The 26,675-nt window shown below is 61.4% G+C and overlaps 1 protein-coding gene across 2 annotated transcripts; it reads right to left on the bottom strand.

The window, feature by feature from the left end:
• Positions 1–5,717: 5,717 nt before the first annotated feature.
• Positions 5,718–14,239, bottom strand: TBX1 (T-box transcription factor 1). Of its 2 annotated transcripts, XM_063086679.1 has the most exons (9): positions 14,110–14,239; positions 13,420–13,542; positions 11,813–12,197; positions 9,785–9,886; positions 8,763–8,934; positions 7,976–8,131; positions 7,270–7,337; positions 7,094–7,194; positions 5,718–6,694 (listed from the first exon to the last, which is right to left on the bottom strand). In XM_063086679.1, exons 2-9 carry the CDS (start codon positions 13,451–13,453, stop codon positions 6,204–6,206), a joined length of 1,509 nt encoding a protein of 502 aa, XP_062942749.1. In that variant the 5' UTR covers positions 13,454–13,542; positions 14,110–14,239; the 3' UTR covers positions 5,718–6,203. The 2 variants fall into 2 exon arrangements, with proteins under 2 accessions (XP_062942749.1, XP_062942748.1); XM_063086678.1 differs by lacking the exons at positions 13,420–13,542; positions 14,110–14,239 and having other exon boundaries at positions 11,813–12,301.
• Positions 14,240–26,675: the final 12,436 nt, after the last annotated feature.

The following is a 26,675-nucleotide window of genomic DNA, read 5'->3' on the forward strand; positions in this document are numbered from 1 at the left end:
GACCACTCAGAGGGAGGGAAGGCTTGACCATTAGAGCCAGGGGGGACCAGCCGGCCAAGCAGGACGGGCCACTGTGAAACACCTGCATGGATGCTGGGTCGACACTGGTTGCAGCCCTCTGTCTCACACGCAGGGCCGTTCCTTTTCAGCTCCCACCATGCTGGGTGATGGTGTCTCAGGAGGTGTGTGTTGGCACCTCCTGGCCCAGCCAGCAGCTCTGTGCGGGCAGCCTGGGTGTGTGCTCGCCCGCTCCTCTGCCTTGGCACACCCTGAGGCCCACCCTCCCACCTTGGCCTCCCTCTGGGCAGTGCCCCGGCTGCTGAGATTCTGGCCCGTGACCTGTGGCAGTCCCTGCTCCCCAAAGCTTGGCCCTTGCAGGTTGTCCCAGGAGATGGCCAAGCAGGCAGCACTTCTAGGTTGGTCAGCGGCATCTTAATGAAGCTGCTTGTTTTTCTCAGTCCCTTAACACTTTGTTATTCTTATCGGAAGGGTGATCCTTTGCATGCAAGTGGCTGCTTCTGGATTTCCCTTCAGCTCAACAGCCATACTCACCCAGCTCCAAATCTGCAGACAAACAATGACACTGGCTGGTAGGCACTCTGTGACGTCTGGGCTTTCTGTGCCCGGGGCAGCCCTCAACCTCACCTGCAGACCTGGCAGGAGCTAGCCAGGCAGGGGCAGCCCTCAGGATGCAGGAGTCCCACTGCGCTAAACCTGACAGGGAAGGGGGCCTGGCTCCCACCAGATGCCTGAGTCTACCAGGCTGTCCCTTATCACAAAGAGGGCCCAGGAGCTCCCTGAGACTCCGCCCCTGCAATGAAGGCCCCTGCTGTTCTGGGGTGGGGGTCGGGGGGACTGCCAGATGGTAAAAGGTCCAAGCTGTGGCCACGTGCAGCCAGGCAGCTTTGGGGAGCCTCCGTTGGCCCTGGCTGCCATCTCCACCTTCACTGTGTGATGACATCACAGAGAAGCTGTCTTGGGGAAGAATCTAGAATACGCATTCTGTGTTAAAGGGGGGATTCAGGAATGGGGAAAAAGTGTGGAGAGGAATTGAGGCTAGAACAGAAGAGAGGAATGAGAAGGAGATTGGGAAGATGGGGTGTGTGCAGAGGGGGGTCCTGCGAAACGACATGAGCCAGGTCCTGGAAAAGCAGGGCACTGTGGGGACTGAAGCCAGAGACCAGGGTCATCATTTACAGGAAGGTCAGGTCGAGATGCCAGCACCAAGAGCTGCCCGGGCCCCCTCAACCGTCGATGCACATGAGTTCATGTACAGCCAAGGACAGAGTCTTCCAGGTAGGCCAAGGCCCCCTTCATTAAGACGTGCCCCAACTTCAGAGGTGTTGACACGTGAAGGACCACCCCCGTGCACCTCAGATCAGTGAAGGGGGGTGATGCACCCAACGCTTCCCGTGGGGGTCTGTGCTGCGGGAGCGGAGCAGGGCCTGGGCTGGCCCCCCAAGCACAGGAAGCCGGCGGGGGCCGGGGCGCTGGAAGGGGGATTAAGTGCTCACTGATGCAATTGAAAGCTGATAGATAAAGGATGTCGACATGCCATTCCTCTTTATAATTAAGAAGATAATTTAATTACTGCTATTAAAACTTGAGCTTCTCCCCCACGTGGGCTGCTTTTAACAAAATACCTTTGGTTCTGCTGTTTCCCACACACAGACCTGGCAACGGTTAAATAGAGACACCGAGTCTCCAGAGCTTCGTCTCATGAAGCCATCTGGTTTGAAGTAGTACAACAAGCAGGAAAGGGAATTGAATCAAAGGCACGATTTGTGTTTTTTGAAATAAAGAAAATGTGTGAGGTAGCACCAGGAAAAAGGCCCCATCCTGCCCTCGCCAGGGCTGGGTGCTGCCAGGCCAGGCCGTAGGGCAGGTCACCGCCTGTGCCTTGGCTGGTCACATGGCAGGAAGCAGGGGTGGCTGAAGGGGGTTGGCGGGGGGCGGGGGCAGGATGGGGCAGATGAGCCGATGTGCCCAGATGGGACCCCATAAAAGCACCCAGCCTCATTGGAACCCACGGAGAGGAGGAGATAAAAGGCAAAAACTGAATACCCCAGTGCCACCGGCCACATGAGCCTCCACTGTTCACAGAGAGCTTCTCTGCACAGGGCAGGGGTCAGCACCACAGCATGAAGAGGAAACTGAGGCACAGAGCCTCCGGAACACCAGCCACCTGCTCTCCTTTGCACCCGGCTCCAGGTTGCACTGCGCTGCCACCGCTGGGATCATCTCTGTCATCCTAGGAAAAGTTCCTCAGCCACCACCCCTGTCCACCAGCACGAGGCTCTGCTCACTCTGTCCTCAGCAGCTGTGGCCACGTGGGATCCTCTGGTGCGCGGGGCACTTTGATCTGCACACACCTGGAGTTCTGTGCCTCAGCCTCACACAGCTGTCATCACACGATCCCACACACTCCCTGGACTTCCCCAGCTGCAGGAGGCTCCCCAGGGCTGGGGGCTGGAGCCCCACGACAGCCAGGGTCTCCTCTCCCTCCACAACTTGAGGCATCTCTGAAGAGACTCCCCTTGTCCCATAGCCGAATCCCTGCATGCTCCCACACCGCAAATGCTTGGGGACAGGCGTTTAACCAGTTCCTCCAGACAGTGCAGAGTTCCCAGGCCTCCCTCAGACAAAGGCATAGAGCTGAGGAGGGCAGGCTGTGTATGGCTCTGGGCCTGGTCCCATCCTCTGAAAACAGGGAGCTGGGCAACCATAGGGTTGCCCACAGCACCCCAGGATCCTGGGGTTCCTGAGGCCCATTACGTGGGATCCAAAGGGGTGAAGGGGCATAGAGAGGTTCCCCACCCCCACTTAGTCAAGAGCTCATCTGTTTCCCGTGTTAGATGTCTACTGTTTTCTGAAGGGTTTTGAGGACAAGTGAAGAAGAGCCTGAGGTCCCAGGACTAGGAGATCTCTGAGGAACCTCTAGACCGAGCTCTTGTCCTCCATGTCCTGGCAGCTGGACATCTGGAGACAAGCTAGGGGTAGGGGAATGGGGCCTCTGAACCAACTGGGGGACCCAGAAAAAGATGCTCGGGGAGAAGTCCAACAGCTGGAGGCCAGCCCATGAGGAGACAACAGGTGGGATGAGACCCCCACCTCCAAAGCACAAAGCACAGCAATTCACAGAAGGGCAGGGCAGGCGTATTCGCAGAGGAACCAAAAGCGAGAGGAGGTGGCGAAAGGAGGACGGTCACTCTCTTAGTCTGTTCGGGCAACTATCACAAGAAGCCATAAATCGGGTGGCTAATAAACAATGGAAATTTATTTCTCACAGTCTGGAGGGGCTGAAGTCAGAGATGAGGGTGGCAGCATGGTCGCGTTCTGCTGAGGGTGCTTCGGGGTTGTAGGTGGCCACCTTCCCACTGTGTCCTCACAGGGCAGAAGGGGCGAGGGGTCTCTCTTGGCACTAATCCCACTCATGAGGTCTCCACCCTCATGACCTAGTCACCTCCTAAAGGCACCATCTCCTAACACCATCACCTTGGGGGTGAGGATTTCAACAAGTGAATTTGCGGGTGGCCCATTCAGACCACAGCAGTCACAGAAAGGAAGCTGCTGGAAAGCCACATCACAGGGGAGTCCAGGACCATCCAGAGGCAGCTGCCCAGGGGAATGAAAGCGCCTGCAGTTGGTGGGAGCTCACCAAACCCTCATTTAACGAATGAATGAAGGCGAGAGGGTGAGCGGCAGCGCCGCCGAGCCTCACAAGCACACCACGGAGGAGCTGCTGGCCGCCCCCCGCGTGCTCCTATTTACAAGAAATTCTCAGATGGACAAACTCATCTATGGGGATAAAGGGGAGAACAACTGTGCCCTTGGGGACATTACCCAGTGCCATCATCTGCAGCAGCCAGCGTGGTGACATTCAGCACACGAGCCATTGAGCACTTGGAATAGGGCCAGTAAGGACCTGAACTTGAATTTTTATCCTAATTTGTTAACATTTAAACGGCCACGTATGGCTAGTGGTGACTGTGTTTGACAGCAAAGTGCTTGTTCATCTTGACTGGCCATCATGAGGGGAGGGGGGACACCTGTACGAGGCCAGCGAGCTACACACCCAGGGTCCCTGCACATTGCTGGGTGTTCCACCCCTACTTGCAAACACTAGGTACCGTTATTTGTTCAGAGGAGAGCTTCTCCTCGCTTTAGTTTTGAACAAAACCAAAGCAGAGGTCTTTCCAATGGAAATGCCTCTCCAGGACACCCTGGCTGATGAAGGAGTGCAAGTGGCTGTCACCCAGTGGGGAGACAGGGTGGCCTGAGACGTGCCCAGCGCCCTCTGCATGGCAAACTCCTGCCTGCCACTCCCACTCCCGCAGACACGTGTGGGTGCAGATGGGTAAAGGCTGCCCCAAGTGGGGAGCCCCTTGTTAAGTTTGGCTGACCCAAAGGGAGATTTGCAGTTGGGAGCGGGGTGGGGAGCAGGACTCAAGAATGGGCAGCTCACAGCTGTCCCTAGGAAAGTGTCTTTGAAGCCATGTATATGGAGCCTGCTGACCAATTGGGCAGACGCTGCCAAAGTCTTCACATACTTGTACTAGATGCCCTTTGAGGCTTGGGGTGGGCCCTGGCCACTCCCTCCCCTCTTCAACCAGCCTCATGGGAATGGGTTCCTGCAGTCCAATTACTGAGCCCCCAGTCACTTCACACCAGCAGGACAATCATGTCCAGGAAGAACAGGTCCAGTCTAGGGCCAGCACCTGGAAATGCATGGGCGTGACCTCGGAGAGGTGGCACCCAGGCTGCCACTGCCACATAGGATTGATGAGCCAGGCAGCATAGAAGGCAGTGATTGCCACAAACACACTGGGACAGGCACAGAAGGTGGGTGGGGGATAGAACCCAGGCTACGCGCATTTCCCGTTCGTCTTGTGTCCAAGTTAGCAGCCTTGACGCTGACCGGCTGTCAGCTTTTCCTGCTGAACTCAGGAAGGGAGGGATCAAAGGGTTCCTCTGGCCCCATCCCTGGTGCTGAGTTAATGGGGAGAGGTCCCTCAACCACCTGGCCTGGGAAAAGTGCTTCACAGACAGGTTTCAAGATGACTCATGACCACTGTCATTGTGCTCCCTGTCCAGGTCACTCCATAGGGACCCTTACAGGGAATAAAGTCAATAAACAGGGGAAAATGCAGGCCTGGGCTAGGGCCAGGCCAGGGGAAATGCTAGAAGCCCCGAGCTGCCTGTTTTTGTCTTTCCATGATCCCATCCAGGTCAAGGACTTCTACCCCTCCCAGCCCCCAACAGACGGTCCTGTCTTTACCATTATTTCCGGTTACCATAGAAATGGACACCGGACAAGCATCGGTCCTGGAAACAGGTCAGGGCGTGGGCCCGAGTTGTAGAATAGGGACAACTGCGGACATGAGGAATTGAAATAAAAGACAGGACGCACACCTGGGGCTGGTGCCGCCAGCGCTGGGGAGGCTGGATGAAGCGGGGCGGGGCTAGAGTGGGGGGACGTGCGCAGGCCGGGGAGCCGGGAGCGGGCGCGGGCGGGAGAGGGGGCTGGGAGAAGCGCTGGAGGGGGCCGGGGAAAGGCACGCGGAGGGGGAGGGGCAGGTACAGCAGGGACCAGATCTGCAGCCGGCGGGGCCTGGGTCTGGGGAAACTCTGAAGTTCCCGAGTCGTCCCCGAGTGGCACTCCCCGAGATCCCCCGCGCGATCTCACTGGGCACAAAAAAAAGGACAACGCGAGCAGCTTCCAAAAGACGCAAAACCGTTTATCAAGTCAGCGCCGGCGCGGTATCTACAGTATCTACACATATCTACACGTATATACGTATCTACACAGCCTGCAGGCGGGGCTCTCCGGTAGTCTACACTGCAACTGCCGGCCTGACCGGGGGCGACGCGGTCTCGGGGAGAACAATAAATACCACTTCCTTCCGCCTCTGACCGGGCGCTTTGGCACTGGCGGGCGGGGACCCCATGGCCCTTGGGGCTGGGGGAAAACCCGCGGTGGCTCCGGGGACTGGGAGACCAGACACTGCGGCAGCCCTCGGGGCTGCAGGGTGGAGGTCCCCATGGCTTCGCGGCTGGGGAAGGGGAGGCCCGCGATGGCCCCCGGGGCTGGGGAAAGTGTTCTTTGATGGCCCTTGGGGCTGGGTGGCCTGGGCCCCGCCGGTCCTCGGGCTGTGCGGGGCTCCTGCGGGGGCCGGGGCGGAGCGCGCCGGCGGACGCCCGTATTATCTGGGGCAGTAGTCGTAGGAACCGGGCGGCGCGGCCCCGGCCGATGAGTACATGTTGGCGGCTGCGGCGGCGGCGGCGGCGGCGGCAGCGGCGGCGGCGGCGGCGGCCGGGCTCACGGCGGGGTGGTGGTGGTGCGGGTGCGCGTGCGGATGCGGGTGGTAGCCGTGGCCGCGCAAGCCGGGCAGCGGGTAGGGCGCAGGCCGGCTCTTGGCCCCGAGGTAGTGGTCGTAGGCGGCGGCCGGGTACTTGTAGGGGTGGTGGTGCAGCGGCTCCGACGCGCCGGGCGTCTCCAGGCGCAGCTCCGGGTGCGGGGGGCTGGGCCGGCCTCCAGGCGCGCCGGGCAGCGGGACGAGGCCGCCGGCGCCGCCGGCCCCGGGCAGCGCGGGGCTCAGCACCCGCGCCAGCAGCTGCGGCGGATGCGCCGGGTCCCCGAGCACGGCCGGCACGCCCGCGTCGCGCTCGAATTCTCGCCGGGCCTCCGCCGCGTCTGCGAGGAGGGCCGAGGGATGAGTGCGGCCGGCCGGGCCCGCCGAGGAGACCCGCAGAGAGCGACGCGGGCCTACGCGAGGAGCAGGCACGATGCCGCGCTCAGGCACCCCCCGCCCCTTCTCTGCTAACCTGCCCGAGCCCCTGCACCGCCGGCGCCCCGTGCCCTCCCCAGGGGTCCGCGCCCCTCCGCGGGCGGCAGCAGCGGGCGGGACGCGCGGGCGGGGCGCAGCCGTCGGGCCGGGCGGGCGAGTGCGCGCTTGCCCGCCGCCACGGCCGTTGTGCAACCAGCGCGAAGGCCGCGAGCAACCCAGGGGCGCAGGCGAGGCCGGGCGCGGCCGCTGCCCCGGGGCGGAGAGCGCGCGGGGCCGCTGCCCGGATCCCACGACCCCGGCCCTACCTTTCTCCGCGCCGTTGGGCTGCGTGGGGGAGGCCACGGGGTTCCGCGAGCGCGCGAAGGCGCTCATGAGCGGCAGCGCGCCGGGCCGGTGGTTCCGGGGCCTGCGGGAGGGAGGTGGGTCAGGGCGGCGCCCCAGCCAGGCGCCCGCGCGCTCACTCTCTTCGGAGGACACTCACCAGTCCTCAGGATCGCAATCCCGGAAGCCTTTGGCGAACGGGTTGCTGGCAATCTTGAGCTGCGTGATCTGCAGGGAAGGGGGCGTGAGCAAGCGGCTCAAGCCCCACAGCCCGGGGCTACCCGACCTCGGCAGAGGATAGGAGGGAGTTAGGAGGGGCTCGCCCAGGAAGGGCGTCTGCACCGTGGACAAGAACCAGCCCACAATCTGCCCCCTCCCCAAAGGAGGTTGTGCCTCCTTCCTGTAGCTGGGGGTCTGGGGACCCCCCTCTCACTAGGTCCTCCTCTTTGCCACCCCAAGTGAAAAGGTATGGACACCCTGAGTCCCTGGCTGGAATGGGAATATGTTCACCTCCACCCCCCACTGCAGTGGTGGGAGCAGAGCGGGCGCCCTAGGAATCTGGGTAAACCTCGGATCAGGCCCCTGATGGGGAGTTTCCGGAATGGTTTGGAAAACAAACTTTAAGGCCGCAGTGACAGTTGCTGCTAGAGAGGTCAAGCTGATAGGAGGCTAGGCCAGCCTGCCACAGGAGGAAGGGGGCAACTTGAGGCCTTTGGGGGTGGGGCTCCAATTGGGTCCTGCTCCACTGGGACCCACAGCCAGCAGATCCAAGCTGTCTGTTCCCCAGGCAGCGACTAAAAATTGCACCCCCACTCCCAGAAGTGTGAATCTGCTCATCCCCAGGGCCTGAACACAGGCCCCCTCACCCGGTGGTTCTGGTAAGCAGTGACCGCGGTGAAACGTGTCTCCTCAAACACAAAGGTTTTGAAGTTCTCCTCAGCGTATTTCTCGCTATCTTTGCGAGGGTCTACATAAACGACGTGGAAGCGGGGCTGGTATCTGTGCATGGAGTTGAGAATAATCTGGAAGACAAGGCTCAGATAAGCTGGGGATCAGCTCCAGCGGTGGGGTTGAGCTGAGTTGAGGATCCCGGGTTGGAGCCAGGAAACGGGCTGAGGTCTGAGTAGGCAATCAAGTTCCTAGATAACTTGGGCAAAACCCTTAATTCCCGAGATGAGGCTGGGCCTTGGGGCCTGAGTAGAGGCTGCAACATTGAGGGCCGCTGGAAAAGACATTACAAGTGACAAAAGACTGATTGAGGTTTACATTCTCATTTTTTAGATCCCCAACAATTGCTTCAGGGCCTGCAGGGGGTGGTCGCTTCAGAGAGGAGCTCAGCCTGGCAGAAAAGCAGCCTCACTGGCCTGGATTCCACAAAACCTGCCACCTCCATCCCTCTTGCACAGCCCCATCCTTGCCAGTTAAAAAGCCTCTCGAATAAGATCAGGAGTGGGGTAAGGGAAGGAGACTTACCCCCTCTCCCAGGCCCAAGGCCCACTAGGCCATGTGAGACCCTGACTGGAAGCCCTCTGTGCTTGGCCCGTCCCTCATCTGCACTCTGGTGCTGCCCGAGTTCTGTCTCTGCTTGGCAGGGACACTCCAGAGGGCCTGCAATGGGGATAGCCCGGGAGCCTGGGGACAGGGGTCGCTCACGTGGCCGTTGTCATCTAGCAGGTTGTTGGTCAGCTTGAGCTTGTCGAACGACACGATTTGTTTCATCCACTGTGCACCCTTGGCAGGCGAGTCAGGGTGGTAGTGCACACGGCCCGGCGTGGCAGGGTCTGCCTTCCCGGCCACCAGCCAGGAGGAGCTGTGGAAGGCGTACCTGGAGCAGCATTGGGTTGGAGGGTCACGATGGGTTGGGGTGAACGAGAGGGCCTTGCCCCATGTGCCGGGTGAACCCCAAAAGTGCCTTGAGGAGTCTCCCTACTCGTGAAATTGAGCCCTCTGATATCACACAGGCTGGGAGTTTTTCTGAGGGAATTGTGGTTAAAACAGGAAATTCCCACCTGCCCCTGATACACAAAGCAAGCAGGAACCGGGCACCCCACGGGACGCCAAGGGAAAAGGCCAGGCTCTTCTCATTTCGCTGCACCCGGGTCCACCCTATGCGGACGCAGAGGGAGCCGATGTAGATTTGGCTTTGCCAGTGGCCTCAGGCGCAGGGCAGTCCACGTTTGCTTTATTAATTGCTGTTAATTGTCCGGGTGACTGAGGCGCGCCCTACATAATCTGTGCCGGCCACCCCACCTTTCCGGCCCAGCTCTGGGACCCAGTGTTCCCTGGGGATGGGGGAAGGGGACAAGGTGCTTATGCTTGCCTCCTGGGAGAGACCCAAAAAAAATAAGCTGGGGGCTGTGTGCTTGGCCCACCCGCTGCCTCAGGCCAAGCCGGCCCAGGGGCATCAGAGCTGTCTCCGATCTGCAGCTCCCAACCTCCTCAGGCCGTTCAGAGAGTGAGAGAGCGTGGGGTGGGGTGTGTGGGTCTGGGGTACAATGGGGACAGGGGAGGGAGCAGGGCAGATGGCGCAGGTGCCTGGGATGACCCAGTCACTAAAGAGTTTCATGGGTGGGTGGCCCTTGGAGTTGGTCACCAGGCAGGGACCAGCCACTTCCCTAGGCACCCTCCCAGGTCCTGCGCACACATGGCCCCAGTGGCCCTACAGACTCACTCACCGGTAGCGCTTGTCATCCACCGGCACGAAGTCCATGAGCAGCATGTAGTCGGCCATAGGGTCCATGCCGAAGAGTTTCACTTGGAACGTGGGGAACATTCGCCTGGGGGTAGTGAGGCCTTGTGTCACCTCAGATGGGGAGGGCAGGGCCGCTCCATCTTGACCCATTGGGGACTGGGGGTCCCTCCACTCGGCCCTTTCCTCTGGTGCATTACTGTATTCAACCCAGACTTGCAGTCCCATCTCCCCTTGCTCAGCTGCCCTAACTCCGGTAGTTCCCTACTCAACCACAGGCAAGTGAAGCGGCCGGGCAGCACCCTGGGCCCTTTTCTGAAACACAGAATGGCTAAACCAGAGCTAGAACCAAGCCTCGGAGCCCCAACCTTCTTCCACCACCTCTGGCTGCAGAGACCCAGCCTTGCCCTTGCTGATTCCTCAGCCTCTCGGACCTAGCCTCGGCCAGCAGCAGGGCGCCTAAGATCCGGTCCCGGAGCTTCTCTGCCCTTGCCTGAGCCTCCCTAGCTCGATCTAAGCCGCTCCCGGCTCCAACAAAGTGAAACCGGGTAGTCTGTGTAATTCCGAGGAGTCCCCGTTGCCCCTTCTGCTCGGTCTGCGACTGTTCTCCAATCCCCCCAGCGAGGCCAAGGCTTCGGAGCCCATAATCACCAACTCTCAAGCCCTGGGCCCCATGCTGGAGTCTCCCCACCTTCTTCGGGGACATAGGCAAGTTCCCGCTCCCTGCGAGACACATAACCCCGAGATGCAGCTGCCCAAGGTGGACTTGGATTACGTCTTCACGGTTCCCCAAATCTCCCCTCCTCTGGACCCTGACTCGGTGACGGATCAGGGCCCATCCATCTCCTGGATGGGCCCTTGGCCAGCCCTCGCCTAACGGCACAGCAGTTCAGGTCCCTGGGCTCTGGAGGACAGCGTGCAGCTTGTCCCCCTCTTGCCCTTCCCACCGTCTCGCCTCCCAGGCAATGCCCGGCAGGCGGTGGGCAGAAAACAGACGCCAGGAGCCAGTCCTCTGATCCAGGCCTCCTGCCACTGTCACCCAAAGCCACTGCAGGCTGGAGGGTGCTGCAGAATGTCGGCTCCTGAGGGGAAGCCCGGCTGCCGCCAAGGCCCTTGCTGGGCTGGCCTGGGCAGGAGGTCGGGCCGCTGTCCTCAGGAGGGCCCATGTGCCTGGGAACAGCAAGGAGAGTTCAGAGAAAACTCACAGAGCTGGGGCCGAGCTCAGGCCCCAGGCTCCCTGGGGAGGACGGCCTCAGCAAGGAAACAGAAACCGCAAGAAGATTTTGCAAACAGGCCCTGGGCTCCCCTTGGCTGTGTGGACACGGAGCTGGTGTGTACATTAGACACAGCCCAGCACCCGCCTTTGTCTGCTGGTCAAATCGGATGCATCTGCAAAACTTGTTCCCCTTCTCTCTGGGCCCTTAAAACAAATACAGGCCAATTGGAAGGTGGCAGGCGCGTTTGCGGCAGAGCCAGGCCCCCCCAACCACACGAAATTTAGGCCGAGCAAAACTGGGTAGCAACTCCACTGAACAGAGCACACTGTTTTTAAGGGTCTTAATTCTCTCCTCAAATTTTCCAGGCAATTGCTCGACTGCTGCTCTTTCGGAAACCCAAACCAGAGTTTCTTTTGAAGTGGGATCCACCGGGAGCCGGCTGGGCAGCGAGGCCTCTCAGACTGGGTTCGCTCCGAGTCGGCTCCTGCTTCCCAGCCACTCAGCGTCCTGGGGCTGCGGGCTGGCGGGCTGGTCCCGCGGGGCTTCTCTCCGCCCGCCTTCTCCAGTCGCCTTGCCGCCCGTGCTGTTCCCTCCCAGCCCGGCGCGCCGGGCGGCTGTCGCCGGAGCCGGGACCGCGGAGAACCAAGGAGGCGGCAGGGCCGAGAAGGGTCTGCAGGTGGCCGGGCCGCGCCCCCCACCCGGCTTCTCGGCCCCACTCGCGCGGATCCGACCAAGGCGCGCGGCGCGAGAGCGGCAGCACGTGGGGAGGGTCGCGGCGCGGGGAGGGGCGCCCTGACCTGCCGGCCTTGGTGACGATCATCTCGGTGCCCAGCTGATTGAACTCGTCCCACAGCGCCTTCATCTCCAGCTGCACGCTCACGCTGGCCACCTTTGCGTTCTTCTTCACCGGCGCCTTGGCGGAGGCCGCGCAGCTTGCCCCGGGACCCTCGGGCTCGGCGGCGGCGCTGGTGGCGGCCCCGGCGGCCGGCGCGAACGGGTAGGCGTGCGGCGGCGGTGGCGGGCCCGGGGCGCCGGGGGCGGCGGCGGCGGCGGCGGCGGCGGCGCACGGTTCGTAGCGCGGCGGCGGCGGCTCGCGCGGGCCGTACGGGTCGGCGCCCGGCGACGCGGCGCCCGGGAAGCCCCCCGCGGCCCCCAGGCTGCTCAGACTGCTGGCCGTGAAGGCTGCAACGTCGCAGAAGTGCGAGAGCTGCGTGAGCCACGGGCTGGACACGGCGGAGATCATGACCCGCGGGCCGCCGCCGCCGCCCCCGCCGCCGAGGTGAGCGCTGCCCCGCGCCGCGGGCCGAGTGGCGGGCGCTGCGCTGCGTGCGCCCCGGGCCGCGCCGCCCCACACCGCGGGCCGGCCCCGAGGAGGCGCCCCGCCCCGCCCCGCCCCGCGCCCCCCCCCCGCGCCGAGACAATGGCCTCGCTCCCCTCCCCCCGCCCCTCCCCCGCTCCTTCCCCCCTCCCCGGCCCCCGGCCCGCCCGCCGCGGCTCGCTCGGGCCCGGGCCCCCCGACCGCCCGGACCGGCTCCCCGGAGCTCCGGGCGCGTCCGCGGCCCCTCGCTCTGCCGTCCCTCCCGCGTTACGTTTCTCCTTTCTCTCTCTCGAGCCTTCTACTTCCAATTTGTTTCTTTACCTTTGTCTTCCTCATTTAAATCCCCCGCCCCGTCATCTCTCCTGTCCCAGTATCTCTTTAGTTTCTCTTTATTTCTGTTTCACCTCCGCCTCTACTTCTTCCCCCCGTGCTCTTTCCACTCAGTTTCATCACTCCTCGTTTTTCTTTTAGTCTGTCCTCTTTCTTTTATTTCTGTATGTCTTTCTGTTATTCATGATTTTCGATTTTTAAAAAAATAAAAACTGAAGTTTTTTTCTTTTTCTTTTTCTTTTTTGACTTGACTTTTTGTCTTAAAACTTTCCTTCATTTTCTCACTTCTCTTTCGTTCTTGCTCTCTATTTCTTTTTCGTCTTTCTTTTCTCTTTCCCTCCTTCTTTTCAGATTTTCTGTGTTTTCCCTCCTTTTCTAAATTTTTCTCCTGGCTGCCCTCACCGCTTTCTTTTTCTCCTTTCCCCGTGTTCCCTGATTCTCTTGCATTCTGTTCTCTTACCAACTTTCCTCCCACCTCTCCAAGCTCATGGCCACCTCTGCTCTCCTTCCCGGCCTCCACTCGCCCTCTTCTGGGACTGTCTAGCTGTGTGCCCATCTCCAAAGCTGGGCCCCCAGGCTGGTGGGTGGATATGCTTTGGGCAGGATACCCGCCCTTCCTCTCTGCCCGAGTGGCAGGCAGCAGCCTGGAACCCACCACACCGGGAACTCCCTGTACCTACTCTGCACCCAGGGCACTATAGCAGCCGAAGCAGGGGTTGGCAGGCAGGCCGGTGTAGACGCGACGAGGAGGCTCACCTTCCATGTCCCTGGTGACGGTGCTGAAGTGCATCCCGGCCGGGGATCCTGGCAGCCAGTGAAGCTTTACCCGGTGATCGGAGGACCAGGGGCCCCCGTGGGCGGTACCCTTCGCAGCCTCGGCTGCAACCAGAGAGGCAATGCTGAACGCACTGGCCCGGGGAGATAGTGGGCTCCGCGCGTCCATAGGCGCCCGGCGGCCTGGCCGGCGCCGCCTCTGACTGCGTGCGCCCAGCAGCCGCACTGCGCCCAGCCCAGCCCAGCCCACGGGGCCGGGGGCGGGGGCCTGTGGTGCCACTCACAGCCGCCAGCCCCAGGCCCAAGGGATTATGGCGTCACAGACCCCCCACTTGAGGCCAGTAGCTGCGAGGGGCCCAGACGGGTGGAGCACCCTGGAAGTGCGGGACCCCCCTGCTTTTCAAGTTCCCTGACCCTCGCCTTGCTCCCAGGGACCTCTGTGACCAATGCCCCTTGAACATCCCGCTGCTCCTGCTGAGACCGGCCTCCCTCTGCACAGTGAAGCCACCTTCAGCTTCTACAGCCCCAGAGGAGAGGTGACTATGCTGGGAACACCCAGCCCCAGCCCGAAGTGGCAGGGCACCAATGCAGCACGGAGGGGCTGCCTGGGCCCAGCCCTGCCCCTGTCCTTGGCCCCTCCTGCCTCCACCTCCTCCCCAGCTGCCCCTGCACCTGGATGAGGAGAGGGAAGCTTGGGCTCCCACGCTGGCCCCAGGCAGATAGCCCCAGGGCTGCGGTGTCCTCCGTTCCTCGATGCAGTAGGACAGGACCCAGACCAGCAAATGTTCCACAGCCCCCTTAGGTTGGCTCGCTGTCGTGGCAGGAGACCTGAGTCGAAGGACACCGCCCAGGCCGCGCAGCCCGGGAGCCCGAGCGTCACGCGCACCCGCGCGCACCGCCCGCCTCTGGCCAGGACGCTTATACATCCGGAGGGTGGGCAGTGCCCGCTCCTCCGACCTCCCCGCGCACCGGCCGGGTGCAGGGAGGGCCAGGGGCGGGGCCTGGCCGGCCAAGGGAGCTGAGGACACGTCGGAGAAGTTCAGGCGGCCAGGCGGGTGCTGCCCACTCGCCACCCTGCAGCCAGCCTGCCTGCTGGGGAAGGCCCACTGCTGAGGTGCCCGACCAGGCCCGGCAGAGCGAGGTGAGGTTGGCCCCTCAGTCTCAGGGGCACTAGGCCCAGATATCCCCAACCCTAAGGCCTGAGTTGGCCTGTGCATTCCTCCCACCTACTGTCTCTGGGCAGCCTCTAACCAGTTCAGCACATCCATTGCCTTCCTGTCCCGGGTCTCTCCAGCTGGGTGTCAAGCCTGGAGCCTTCCTGCATCCCAGAACTTCCCCTGGTCCTGCAATGAGGTGCTGGTGGTTAGGGCCTTGGTTTCCAAGGCCTATCTGCATACAACGTTGTTGTAGGCCTTTTCCTGCACTGCTTGGGATGGGAGTGGGAGGCAGCCAGCCTCTCCCAGGGTGTTTACAATCTCAGGGCCTCAGAACCTGGGCTGGAGAGGGTGCTGGCAGAGAGCCGGGAAGGCCCTGGAAGTGGGGATGCGAGAGTGGGCTTTATCGGGAAGGGACTGGGTCTAGGCCTGAGGTCCAGGAAGGAGCCTGAGGCCAGGAGTGCGGTGAGTGAGCATGCAAGTAGTGCTGTGTGTAGGGCGAGCCCCTGGCCTGCAGCTGGAGCCTTGTGGGCCATGTTGGAAGCGGGAAGCTGTTGCCAGGACACTCCCAAAGCCCTGAGTGGCCATTCGAGGCTGTGATGGTGACAGTGACCTGTGTCACTCAGTGACTGTGTCACTGAGGAGGCCCAGGGGCAGGTCCCGGGGGGAGTGCAGTTCATCAACAGGCTGGGCTCCAGGCCCCTTTTCCTCTTCCCTGGGCAGGGCCAGCCCATTGCCCCCAGGACCCCAAGAGGAGCTGCTCCTGCTGGAGGAGAGGGCCGGGCTGGGGACAGGTGGGAGAGGCGTTGGTTGGCATAGGTCACGGTAGTGTTGCAGGGGATGTGAGCAGTGCTGGTGGAATGCACCTAGGGAGGTGTTCAGGGCAGTGTCACCAGGTTCCCAGGACTCTGGGTCCTGCAGGCTGCACTTGGATCCCTGTGTGTGTGTGGGCGGAGGGGGGGGGGTGAGGGGATTCCTGCATGTGATTTTGCATTATCCAGGGTGCCTACTGCCCCAACATGTTGGGGTGCCCGATGTTGTGTCCTGTGCACCTGAGGGAGCCTTCCCCATGTGCACACACCTGAGATCAGCGGCCAGATGTTGAGCCTGTGGCTGAGGCCAGCATTGAGAAGAGAGAAGTGAAAGTGAAAAACCCTGGGGCTTCCTGGAGACTCCTGGTCAGCCCCCTGGGGCACCGTCCTGAGACCTCTGCACCCAAGGTGGTGGGGGCAGCAGAGTTCTCCCAGGACCCCATTAACCCCTTCGTGCTCCAGCCGGGACCTGCGGGACTGGGCTGGGTCGGTAAACACGTCAGAACAGAGAGGACGTGGTCAGGGTGGAGGAAACCCTGGTCGACCAGAGGGGCGCTGGGAGGAGGTGAGGGGGCCCACCCAGCCCGCTCCATCGGACGGCTGACCCGTCCCACCCGCTGCCGATACTCACCCCGCTGCTTAACGCCGGGTCCCTCCGGATCCCTTGGTGAAAGGGACCCGAAGCCCTCGAAGCGCCAGGTCTACTGAGCCACCACCTCCACCGCCCACCGGGGCAGGGTTCCTCAGACCTTCCCGCCCTCCTTGGGCGCCGCACCGCCCTCTAGTTCGGAGCTTCGCCGCGCCCCGCAACCCGCCCGCGTTCCTCGCCGCCCGCCGCCGCCCCATTCCTGGCGCCCGCCCGCATCCCGGAGAGAGCGCGCCCGCCGGGCGGCCCTACGCCCCGCGCCCGCCGGTTCCGCACGCGCCCGCAGCGCCCCGGTGCGACCCCGCTGCCCCGCGCCGCGCCCGCGGGAAGTGTTCCTCCTTCACCTGGACCGGCCGCGGCTCCCTTCCGCCTCGCTCCCCCTGCCGGCCGCGCCGTCCTTACCGTGAGGCAGGAGGCCTGGCTGGGAGCCGGCCTTGGTGGACCCGGAGGGTTAGGCGCGGCCGCGGGTCGGGCGCTGCCCAGGTCTGACTCCGCGCGGTGCACGGCTGGGGTCTGGACTGGGCGGCCTGATCCTTCGCGTGCGACGCAAAGTGAGGACAAGACCCGCATTTCTCCACGTCGGGGGCTGCCACATGGGGTCTATGATGAGACCATTTTACAGACTCTTAAAGCCGAGGCTCAGCTTTGACTAGCAACCGGTAGGTAAGGGGTAGGGGCCAGAAGCTGGGCTGAGTGCGGGAGCCTGGAGGGGCGGGATGGGGCCGAGGACATGGCCGCAGCCTTTGTCTTGCCCTCTGACACCTGAGCAGTGTCCCGCGTGGGTGCTCAGCTGCACCCCAGGACTGCCCCGGGAGCCATTCTCCGCCCCAACGTCTTGGGAGTTGCGTCTGAAGCAAGTCCTAATTTAGGAAGTTTTCTCCCCAGCGCCAGGGGCAGCCCCTGAAGAATCTTGGCTGCCCCCACTGTCTGCCCTGGGCACACGTGGCTCCCCCAGGAGAGCTGACAGACAGGCGTCCTCACCCCCGCCCCCACCTTTGGGACCCCACTCCTCACTTCTCGTCCCTCCTAGCGCCGTACCCAGCCCTCGGAGTTCACTCAGCACCGGCTCTGTTCGCAGCCCGGGAGGGACCCGTGCATCCTCGTGCGTCTCTGGCGGGTCCACAGCCCACCGCTTCGAGTTCGTGTGCTCCCCGGGCAAAGTGCGTCGGCCTGCGCCCCCGGCGCTGGTCCCAGGCCTGACACGCACATAGATGGGCCCGTGCCCGCGCGGCTGGCCCATAGGATGCCACCACCGGGAGTGGCACCCGGGGGTGTACCCTGCACTGGGGACCCCAACCTCTAGGAATCAGAGCGTGGAGGAGGCAGAACCGGTCTGCATCCCCCAGGGCGCTGAAGGAAGCAGAGAGAGGGGCCGAGCTTTACTTGACTCCGCTAATTCGTTTCAGGATTGAGAGCCGGCAATTGCCTCCAGCGCCCGCCTGGACGCGGCCTCGGGGTCTGGGAGGAAGGCCGGCTGCCGCGGAGGAACAGCTTGCACTCGGCTTCCCTCTGCCGCCCTCAGCTGTTCCGTCCCTGGTCCCCCCCGCCCCGGAGGCTAGGCGCCTGAGGGCCAAGTCTCTTGACGGGGCGGGTGGCCCGGGGGACCTGACTTTCGCTGGAGACGGGAGAGGCGGGCGCGCCAGGAGACTCTGTCCTCTCTTCCCGACTCCGTCCCCGGCGCTTGGCTCCCCGGCCGTGGCGGGCTCGTGCGTAACGACCTGAGCCCCTCAGGCGTGCCCCATCGTCCTTCCATCTCATCGCTTGGCCCGCGATGCTGATGATCGCGACATTCCGGGTGGTCCTCATGGGCGTGCACCGGCCAAGATCCCGAGCCTTGGAGGCGGGCGGGTGGGGTCCGCGCGCCCGCGCCGTTCATGGAGCCGCTTGGCTGTGGCCTCTCTTCCTTCTCCGGTCTCCAGCTGCTGAGCTGGGAGAAGAACCGCAGGCGCTGCGTGGCAGGGGAGGAGCGGGCGCGGGCGGCACGGGGTCTGCGTCAAAGCCGGGGTCGCACGTTCCGCTCGCGCCTGCACGCAGCGCCGCTGGCGGGAGCATCGTCTGCGCATATCGTTGGGTTTGCAGACCTTCGGGCGGTTGCTGGGCCAGAACTGAAGGACTGCGGGGGTTCACGGTGTGGCCCAGAGCTGGGGCTGGGTGCAGGAGCGGTTCCCTTGGCCCGCTCCTGCATCAGCAGCCATGATCTCCTGAGCTGCACAACACACTGCCTGATGGGATGGAGAAATGAAGAGTCCTCCTCCCCAGCCTGGATCTCCATGGGACTCCTCCCCAACCTGTTACTCAGGTGGCCTTTACTGCTCCTTGACCCTTCCCTCCCTTGGCTCCTCTCTGGGCAAGCTGGCACCCCTCTACTGAAGAGGACATCCCTGCAAAGCCCATCCCCAAGGCGTCTGCCTTGGTGTTAGGCAACTACCTAAACTGCTGGGGAGTGGATACTCTGTGTCTGACCCTGAGCTATGTGGGGTGTGACAGAATGCAGGCAGGAGCCCTGCCTGGGAGCCCCAGGCCCACAGTGGGGTTCACAAGGAGGACTGAGAATGCCGAGGAGGTGTCCAGGTGAGCTGGCCAGCTAACCTGACCAAATTCTTGGTAAAGGCCCAGGAGTTAGAAGCAGCCTGGTGTGCACAATCTTGCAGCTTGGAGAGGACAGTGGTCAGGGTGAGGTGAGGTGTGGCCAAGGAGGGGGCTGGCCCCTCACACCACCCCACCCAAGGCATCATCTGGGAGTCTTCCTGAGCCCCAGTGCCACCTGCCTTCTGGTCCCTGGGCAGGGCCTGACCCATCTCACAGTCCTAGTGCCTGGATCCTGGGGCCCAGTGACTACGGGATGAACAAGGAGGGAAACTGAGACATTGAGAGAGGTGGACATGGGAGAGGGTGACGGGTGGGGAGAAAAAAAGACAGGCCAGCATCCTCAGGGCTGGGAGAGGATAGATCAGGCCGGATGGGTGATAGCACCCCTGCCCCCAACCCTGTTGGGCACCACGGCCCCCTGCAGACTGGAAGTTCCCACATTCCAGAACAAACAAACAAACAGACAGACTGATGGACAGCCAGGCCCTGGACCCCTCTCTGATTTCTGAGCCTGTTGACTTAGCTGCCCACTTGGCGGGAGGACACAGCCCCATGGGGAGCCAGCTGTCCATTTGTCTGTCCATCTACTGGTCACACTCACCCCTCCACCCCAGGTGCTATCAGGCAGAGGTGAGGCTCAGAGATCCGGATGACCTATATTCAGGCTGGTGAGGTGACTGGATCTCTGCATGTTGGGAGGAGGTGGCTGAGGAAACCAGCACCCCATTGGCCTCCTCCCTTCTCCTCTGTGGCCACAGCAGGGGAGCCATACTTTCCAGGAGAAGGAACATGCCCCAAAAGACCCTGGAGGTGTGTTGGCTGAGGATGAGTGGCTAGAAAATGGACATTTTCAGATAGTTCCATCAGTTCCCTCTGTCCAACAGGGGATCCCAAGTAGATAACAGCCCCCACCTGTCCATGCTTGGGCATCCACACCAAACACACATGCTTGTGAGCATGGGCCTGAGTGTTCGTGCATGCACACACCATATGCACACGTGAGCACATGCACATATGAGTGTAGGCACTCATGGGCATGTCTGCACACATGCACACACTGGACACAGACTTGGTGAGTGTGGGCATGTGCACACGCACACTGTACACAGGTAGACATACATGTGAGCACGGATGTACACGCACACTGTACACATGTGAGCATGGGCATACACTCTGGACACAGACACAGATACCAACATGGGAGAGTGTGCACACACCAGCACATGCAGCACATATATGCAGATGTGCACGTGTGCACATGTATCATTCATACTGGCCACTGTAGCACATCTTCAATGGTGATGACACTCATTTCAGTAACTCAACTAGACCTTGCATTGACTTGACTTGGATGAAGCCCACGTGGAACCTTGGTGCTGCGTGATGAAGGAAGAATAAAATGTTTCAGTCTACTCATGTGGGGTCATTCCTTGAAGGTGATGCACTCAGGAGGAGGACTGATTGGCTGGGCTGATGCCCTGGACACTGGTACAGGAAGAGTCTCTCGTAATGGGATTAGTCAACAGAGAGCCTTGTGGGTGGAACCACGTGGGAGGCCACTTTTCATGCTCAGACCCCCAACCCCAAATCCAGCTTGGTGGTAAAACCAAGCCAGATTCTGGGAAGCTCTGAGAAGTAAGGAACTAGGGACACGGCCAGAGGTGATGAAATGACAGCTGAGCCAGTGACATCAGCACCTTTGTTAATTGATCCTAATGTGCTTCCTATAGTCATTGGAAATGTTGTTTCTTTCCTTAAAGATGCTTAAAACATTTAAAATAAACATATCAAATTTGGAATTTTCATTAAATGTTCAATCAATTCAAGCGGTCCACATATTCACTGTGACAGACAAGTTAGACTATTTGGAGAAACTCTGGGTGGAAATCTGGTTCAAGTGCAAGGAAGGATTGGCCCCACGCCACGCCTCGTGCCCCTCTTCGTCCACTGTGCTCCCTGGAAGAGCCCCTGGGGCTGCTGGATTGTCCCGTTAGCCCAAGCCTGTGCCCGGGTGCCTGGTCTGGCAGACGCCAACACAGAGACCAGACTCACGCTGAGTGTCTAAAGCGGTCTCTGCCCCCGGGAAGCAAAGTCAGAAACCCTGGTGCGGCAGGTTTGCTGTGGCTGGGGTTTGCCAGCTCTGCCTGGTCTCCTGCATTTTTGTGGGGAGGAGCTGGGGGAAGGCTGACCAGAAGAAGGCCTGGAATAACATTTCAAAGGAGAACAGGACTCCTTCAGGCAGGGCCCCTGCGCCCGCAGTCATTCAGAGCAGGGAGGAACCAGGGCTGGTGGTGTGGCCCGGTTATCATGACCTGGGGCCAGGAATGAGCCTCATCCTGAAGGGCTGTGTCCGGGGCCACACTTTGGCCTCTCCAAGCCTCAGTGTTTTCATCTGAGAAATAGGGAGAATGCCTGAGGCTCCACAGGGTGGATCGAGTGAACTCATGTTGCCTCTCAATCGTGGGGCCTCAGCTGATGTCACCATTGTTGCTGCCTCCTTGGGCCTTCCCCCAATCCCAGCTGGTCCCCCCAGCACTGTGTGTAGTGTGACCTTTGCCTCCACTGCTCCTGTGGAGCCTCCAGGCCTGGTCTGGGGTTTGGGGAGGAGGTGTCTGGCTGTGCCCCTAGGAAGCCCAGTTAGGCACCTTCTGCCTAGCTTCCCCACCTAGCCTATGTGCCTGGACTCAGCCTTGGTTTCCCCATGTCCACATGGCATGCCCCAGCCCCACCCCAGCCTTGACAAATCTCTTTCCTCCTCCAAAGCTCTGCTGAATCAGGTTGGAATTTCTCAAAAGCAAACAAACAGGCAAGCTCAGAGTTGCGGTTTTCAGAGCTCAGATTCCTCCCGGGTCTGTCTGAGCCAGCATCAGTCCCGGCCAGCTGCCCCGCGACAGACTGGGCAGGCTCTCTGCTGGCCCCCTGACCCACTGGATGCTGGACCTGAGCAGGGGTTCAGTTCAGAGCCTGCCACCGCAGACAGTGCTGGGCTGGCCCAGCTACCCCTGAGACCCAGCAAGGACCAGGAGGCTGCAGCCCGCAGAGTCTGGGCCTGGATCGACAGGGTGGGAGGTGAATGGGACCCACTGCGGGGACAGTGGCTGGTGATGGTGCCAGTGCTGAAGCACAGCAGGCAGAACTGGGGGGCGTGGAGGGTGAGGATTGGAGGGGCTGGGGTGTGCGCTGCAGGAGAAGGTGGCCCAAGGCGGCCGTCATGGCGGGTGGAGGTGTTCCAGAGGCCCGTGCGGGGCAGGACGTGGAGGCTGCGTGGGAACGTGGCGGGGAGAGGCGGGCCAGGATGGGAGGCCATCTCGAGGGGCCATGGGGGCTAAGAGGGAGGGCTGGGATGAGGGGAGGGGCGGGAAGGGGCTCTCGCCAGGTGGTCTTAATCTCCTTAGTGAAATAGGAGTCCTGGGGGTGGGCGGGCAGGGGAGGTGGGAGCTTGAGACAGCTGCGGGGAGCGGGATGGGCCTGACAGCCAGAGGCCCCGGCCGGGAGCCCCGGCCTGCCGGTCCCACTCCCTGAGTCAGTCCTCAGGGTCTCTGAGCTGAGACTCGGGAGCTGGTTCCTCCACCCACCCCGCCTCCCTTGGCCTCTTCTGCTTTCGCTGAGATGATTTCAGTGGCCGAGAGAGTCTGGCATGCATCTGTGTGTGAAGGGAGGTCACCTGGGCCCTTCCTGCTCTCTTAGCAGCCATCGGTGACTGGGCAGGACAGAGGTCAATTTTGCTTCTACTGAAGCCCCCCCCCCTGGGTCCCCACTAAGCTGTTGATGGCTCTGATGTAATGACAGTGGGGTGGTGAGGTGTGGTGCAGGGAAGAGGCAGGAGGGGCCTCTGGCCAGGCCTGGACTCCTCAGCTTCCTCCAGCCAGCCCAGCACTGGAACCAGAGGACAGAGAAGAGGGCCTGCCCCTCTCAGGACTTGGTCTGTCTTCTACACACCGAAGGGCCTCCCAGAGATGGGGAAACTGATGCTGAGAGGGGGTGGGTGGAGCTGGCCCCAGCCACCAGGCAGCAGGGACAGGAGGAAGCATGGGCAACGCAGAGGTGCCGGCTGCCCCATCCTGCTAAGTGGGTGCTTGGCACCAGCTGTGCTGGGTGGACAGACAGACGGATGTGAGTTTTCACTGGTTCCCCAAAGCAAATCCAGCCCCTCCCTCCAGGGCATTTTCCAGGACCAAATGACTGGCAGCTGCCCCATAATGGGCAGGGGTGTGAGTGGACGCCGGGCTGTCTCAGTGTTTGCTGGGAACAGCCAGTTCTTGGGGCTAATGTGTGTGTCCAAGGTACCCAGCGCAGCTGGAGAAACAGAGGCAGTGCCCCCCAGAACAGGTGGGGCGGGAGCATGTGAGGCTTCCCAAGGTCAGCTGGGCCTGCAGGGCTCTCCTTAGGACTCTGAGGCCAGGGCCCCTTCCTGCATTGCCTGACTGTCTCCCATGTGGTTCCCATGTGAATGAAGGCTCTGGCCACGTGTCCCCTCCTTCTCAGCTTGGTGCCCTACCCCCACTACCAGTAAACCAGGCTGCACCCCCCTACACCTGCTGGGCCCTGTGCCCTGCTGGTGCTGCTGCCTGTTCCTCAGGGCTGTCAGGGCACGCTTGCCCCAGAGCATTTGCAGTATGTCACTTCCAGGCCAGGCTTGGGGTCAGCAGGGCTTGGGGGGCCAGGGAAGGTAACTCCGAAGGAGATCAGCCTGGCCCATGTATGTGGTGCAGTAGTGAACAGCAAGGCAAGACCAAGATGTCTTGGTGAGTGGCCTTGAATGTCCTCAAGGGGGTGGCACATGAGACAGGCTAAGCCAGCCCTCATGAGCCAGAGACTGGGCCCAAGGACACGGGCTGGGCTGGGGTCTCTGGGCCCCAGGGAGCCAGCCTGCACTGGGGGGTGAAGGCAGGACTGGCTCAGGAGCCGAATCTCTCCAGACTCCTTCAACTTAGCTCCGAAGAGAGTTCTCTCATGCGGCCACAAATGTCACTACTCTGCCAAGCTCCTCCCCCATCTCTGTACATTCAAGACAAGATGACTATTAGTCACTCCCACCTTAGAGTGAATTTTTGCAATCAGATTCTTTCCTAACATCTGCTACGACCAGCCAGAGTCTTAATTCAGGGCAGAGTACCTTTCAGTCTGGGAAGATAAAATAGGGCAATACCCTAAAAACATCTGCAGGGCTGTCCGGGAGCAAAGGAAGCGGCCCAGGTCTAAGGGAAGAATAGTTCTGGAAGGAGGTATTTGCTCCCAAATGAAGAAGAGCTATGCAATCATCAGAGATGCCTGGGAGGTAAGCAAATGGGGTTCCCAAAGGGGGAGGAAGGAGACCTGTCTCCCCTGAGGGTAGCAGGACACTGAACTGTGGGGACTGAATCTTAAGGGTGTTTTCTTGACTCCAGCACTGGGCTTTTGGCTTTGCTTCCCGGGGACAGAGTCCTCTTTGGACACTTGGTGCGAGTCTGGTCTCTGCACTGGAGTTTGCTCTGGGAGCAGGGCCCAACGGCCCCTGGCCTAGACGCTGTGGAGTTTGGAGCTCTCTCTCCTTGTCCACAGGCCCTCCTTGGTAGCCCAGGACTGAGAGGAATGAAGAGTGACCATATTATGGATCAGGGGCTAAGGGCAGAGGTCTGAGGCTGCAGCGGTAAAAGACATATCCCAATTCAACCCAGCGGTGCCTTAGGGGAGTTGCAAGGAGAAGGGATAAAATGATTGGTGGGTGCCTAGCATGTTGTCAGCAAATTATGCCTGTTATGTATACCTTGTATGCACATTTATGTATGTATAGTTATAGCTTTATATAATGCAAATTATACTTTTATCTTCATGAAGCAGCAAGTATCATTGTGTAGGTGTCAAGGACACTGCCCTGGGGTCTAGACACCAGCCTTTTGGTACAGGATGTCACCTCCTCCATTCTACATGTGCTGCCTCTCATAATATGGCCCTGGCTCTGATCTTGAGGCTGGACATCTCCAAATCAGTGCCCAGGCCCTTGCAAACCTCCTGGCAGTCCGTCCTCCATCTAACAGTTGGTCTTCTATGGCCTGGACCTAGCCCCAGAGCCAACCCCCGTGGCCAATGTGGAGAGCCAGGATCAAGCATCTTGGATTTCAGATGGGGGACCCCCCACCTGGTGACAACTGACACCTGAGCCCACACTACCCAGTGGCAAGGGGCAGGGGTGAGTGACCTGGCTGGAGACAGCCGCCCTGGGAACAGTCAGAAAATTCCAATGTCAGTACCCTGGTGCCAGAGGGGAGACTGAGGCACAGAATAGAGCAAGGCTATGGGCATCTACACAGAGCCTTTATGAGCCAGGGTTCCAGTCACATCCCAGCCTGGCTCTGCCCCTGGTGCCCTGCCCATCCCTGCCATCCACCGCCCGCCCAGGCAGAAAATGACCATTTCCTCCAGCCTCTGCCCCAGGGAGTGACACAGAGCTGGCAAAACAAACACGCTGTTCCTCCTGTGGCCGCCGACTGGTGATGGATGGCCAGAGGGGCTGGCTGTGCTGATGGACGACCGCCCATCATGTGTGGGCCGGGGGTGGGGCCAATCCAGGCCTCGGGCACAGACATGGACACATGCTCATGAGTCGAGGGGCTGGTCTAGCCACCCTGAGACTCTTCTGGGCCAGAGACCCAGAGGGACTGAGACCTAGGCACATTGGTGTGGTGAGGATCGTAGTCCAGGCCTCCACTGTGGGCAGGGGACAAGCCAACATATGTGAGGGTGGGGTCCTCCATGGCCCCTCCTCAGCTCCCACCAGTTGCCCAAGGGCAAGTGTCCCCCCCCCACCCCTTTGCACTCTGGGCCTGCTGGGCAGGGGTCCTCTGAAGCCTTTAACAGCACCTGCATGTGAATGCATGGGCCTGGCACCTGGTAGGGGAGTATAGGCCCTGGAGGGGCTGGGTCCCCAAGCTCAGGGCGGAGTTGGGTGGGCATACCAGGAGGGCGGTAGCCTGAACCAAAGCGAGGCAGTAGGGTCCAGGTTCTTGGGAATCTGACAGGGCCCAGCCCACACTACACTGCCCCAGAAGGCTCTAGTAGTCCTTGGCCCATCAGCCCAGTTCCAGTTCACTGTCAGCCCCTCTGTCTGTCTGGTGGGGCCAGGGATTGTCACCTCATTGTACAGATGAGCAAACCAGCCTGAGGGGAGGTCTAGCTGGAGAGAACACAGGCCCAGGCTGAGGCGGGCCTGTTGTGTGTTCCTGAGCCCTGCCACACCCACCTGGTGGCCCCCATGACCCCCAAGTGCCACGCCTCCAGACTGGGCCAGGCTCAGAGCCTTCCAGTCCTGACTGCTGGCCACCTGCAGTGGCCCGAGGGATACCCAGCTACCCAGCCTGAGGCCTGCTGCAGCACAGACCACCCAGCTGGTGACTAGCTGGAGAGGAAGGGGCAGCTGTGGCCAGGCCTCTGACCCTCCGGCTGCCCAGCCCCACCGAGAGCACGTCTGGCTGAGAGGAAGCTTCCAAGACCCCCATTTCCTGAACCTCAGAGTGGTCTGGGGCCGCCACTTCCGTCCAGAGCCCCCAGCCCTGTATTCGCTCCTCCAACCCCAGTCCCACAGCCCCACAATCCCCCACTATGTGTTTCCTGCTGCAGAGGTTAGGGAGGGGAGTCGGAAGAGTGACTGGAGACCTACCCAGATCTGGGGTGGGCAGGGGCAGGAAGCCCCATTGAATAGAGTGTAGAAGACATGGTGGGTGAGGGCTGAGCAGAGGAGTAACCTCACCTGGAGACGGGGCTGCCCATGGAGCAGGGTTGTGACCTCTGCCAGCAGGACATCGGATCCAGGCTAGCCCACCAGTTCAAGGCCAGCCCCTGGGGTTGTGGCCAGGATGAAAGCCCAATGCAGCCATCAGCTTCCAGAGCTGGACAGGGATGGCTGAGGCCCATGGTCCCCCACTGAGATGGGCTGTGGGAGCAGCAGGGAATGCAGGGATGTCTGAAGGAGGGGTCTGTGGTGCCAGGGGAGGCTGGTGCCTTTCTGGCTACTGGGTGAGGTGGTAGGGTCCTAGGTGGAGGCTCTCAGACCCTGGAGTC

This window comes from Cynocephalus volans, chromosome 2, assembly GCF_027409185.1.
Source record: "Cynocephalus volans isolate mCynVol1 chromosome 2, mCynVol1.pri, whole genome shotgun sequence".
NCBI classification, from domain to species: Eukaryota; Metazoa; Chordata; class Mammalia; order Dermoptera; family Cynocephalidae; genus Cynocephalus; species Cynocephalus volans.

What these genes read in the sequence shown, in the direction of transcription:
- TBX1 (XM_063086678.1), bottom strand. Translation starts at nt 12,258, where the DNA reads ATGATCTCCGCCGTGTCCAGCCCGTGGCTCACGCAGCTCTCGCACTTC. An exon ending in CTGCTTACCAGAACCACCGG is followed by an intron (nt 7,338 to 7,975) that starts GTGAGGGGGCCT and finishes CCTTCCCTGCAG; the next exon opens with ATCACGCAGCTCAAGATTGC. An exon ending in GATTGCGATCCTGAGGACTG is followed by an intron (nt 7,195 to 7,269) that starts GTGAGTGTCCTC and finishes TCCCTCCCGCAG; the next exon opens with GCCCCGGAACCACCGGCCCG.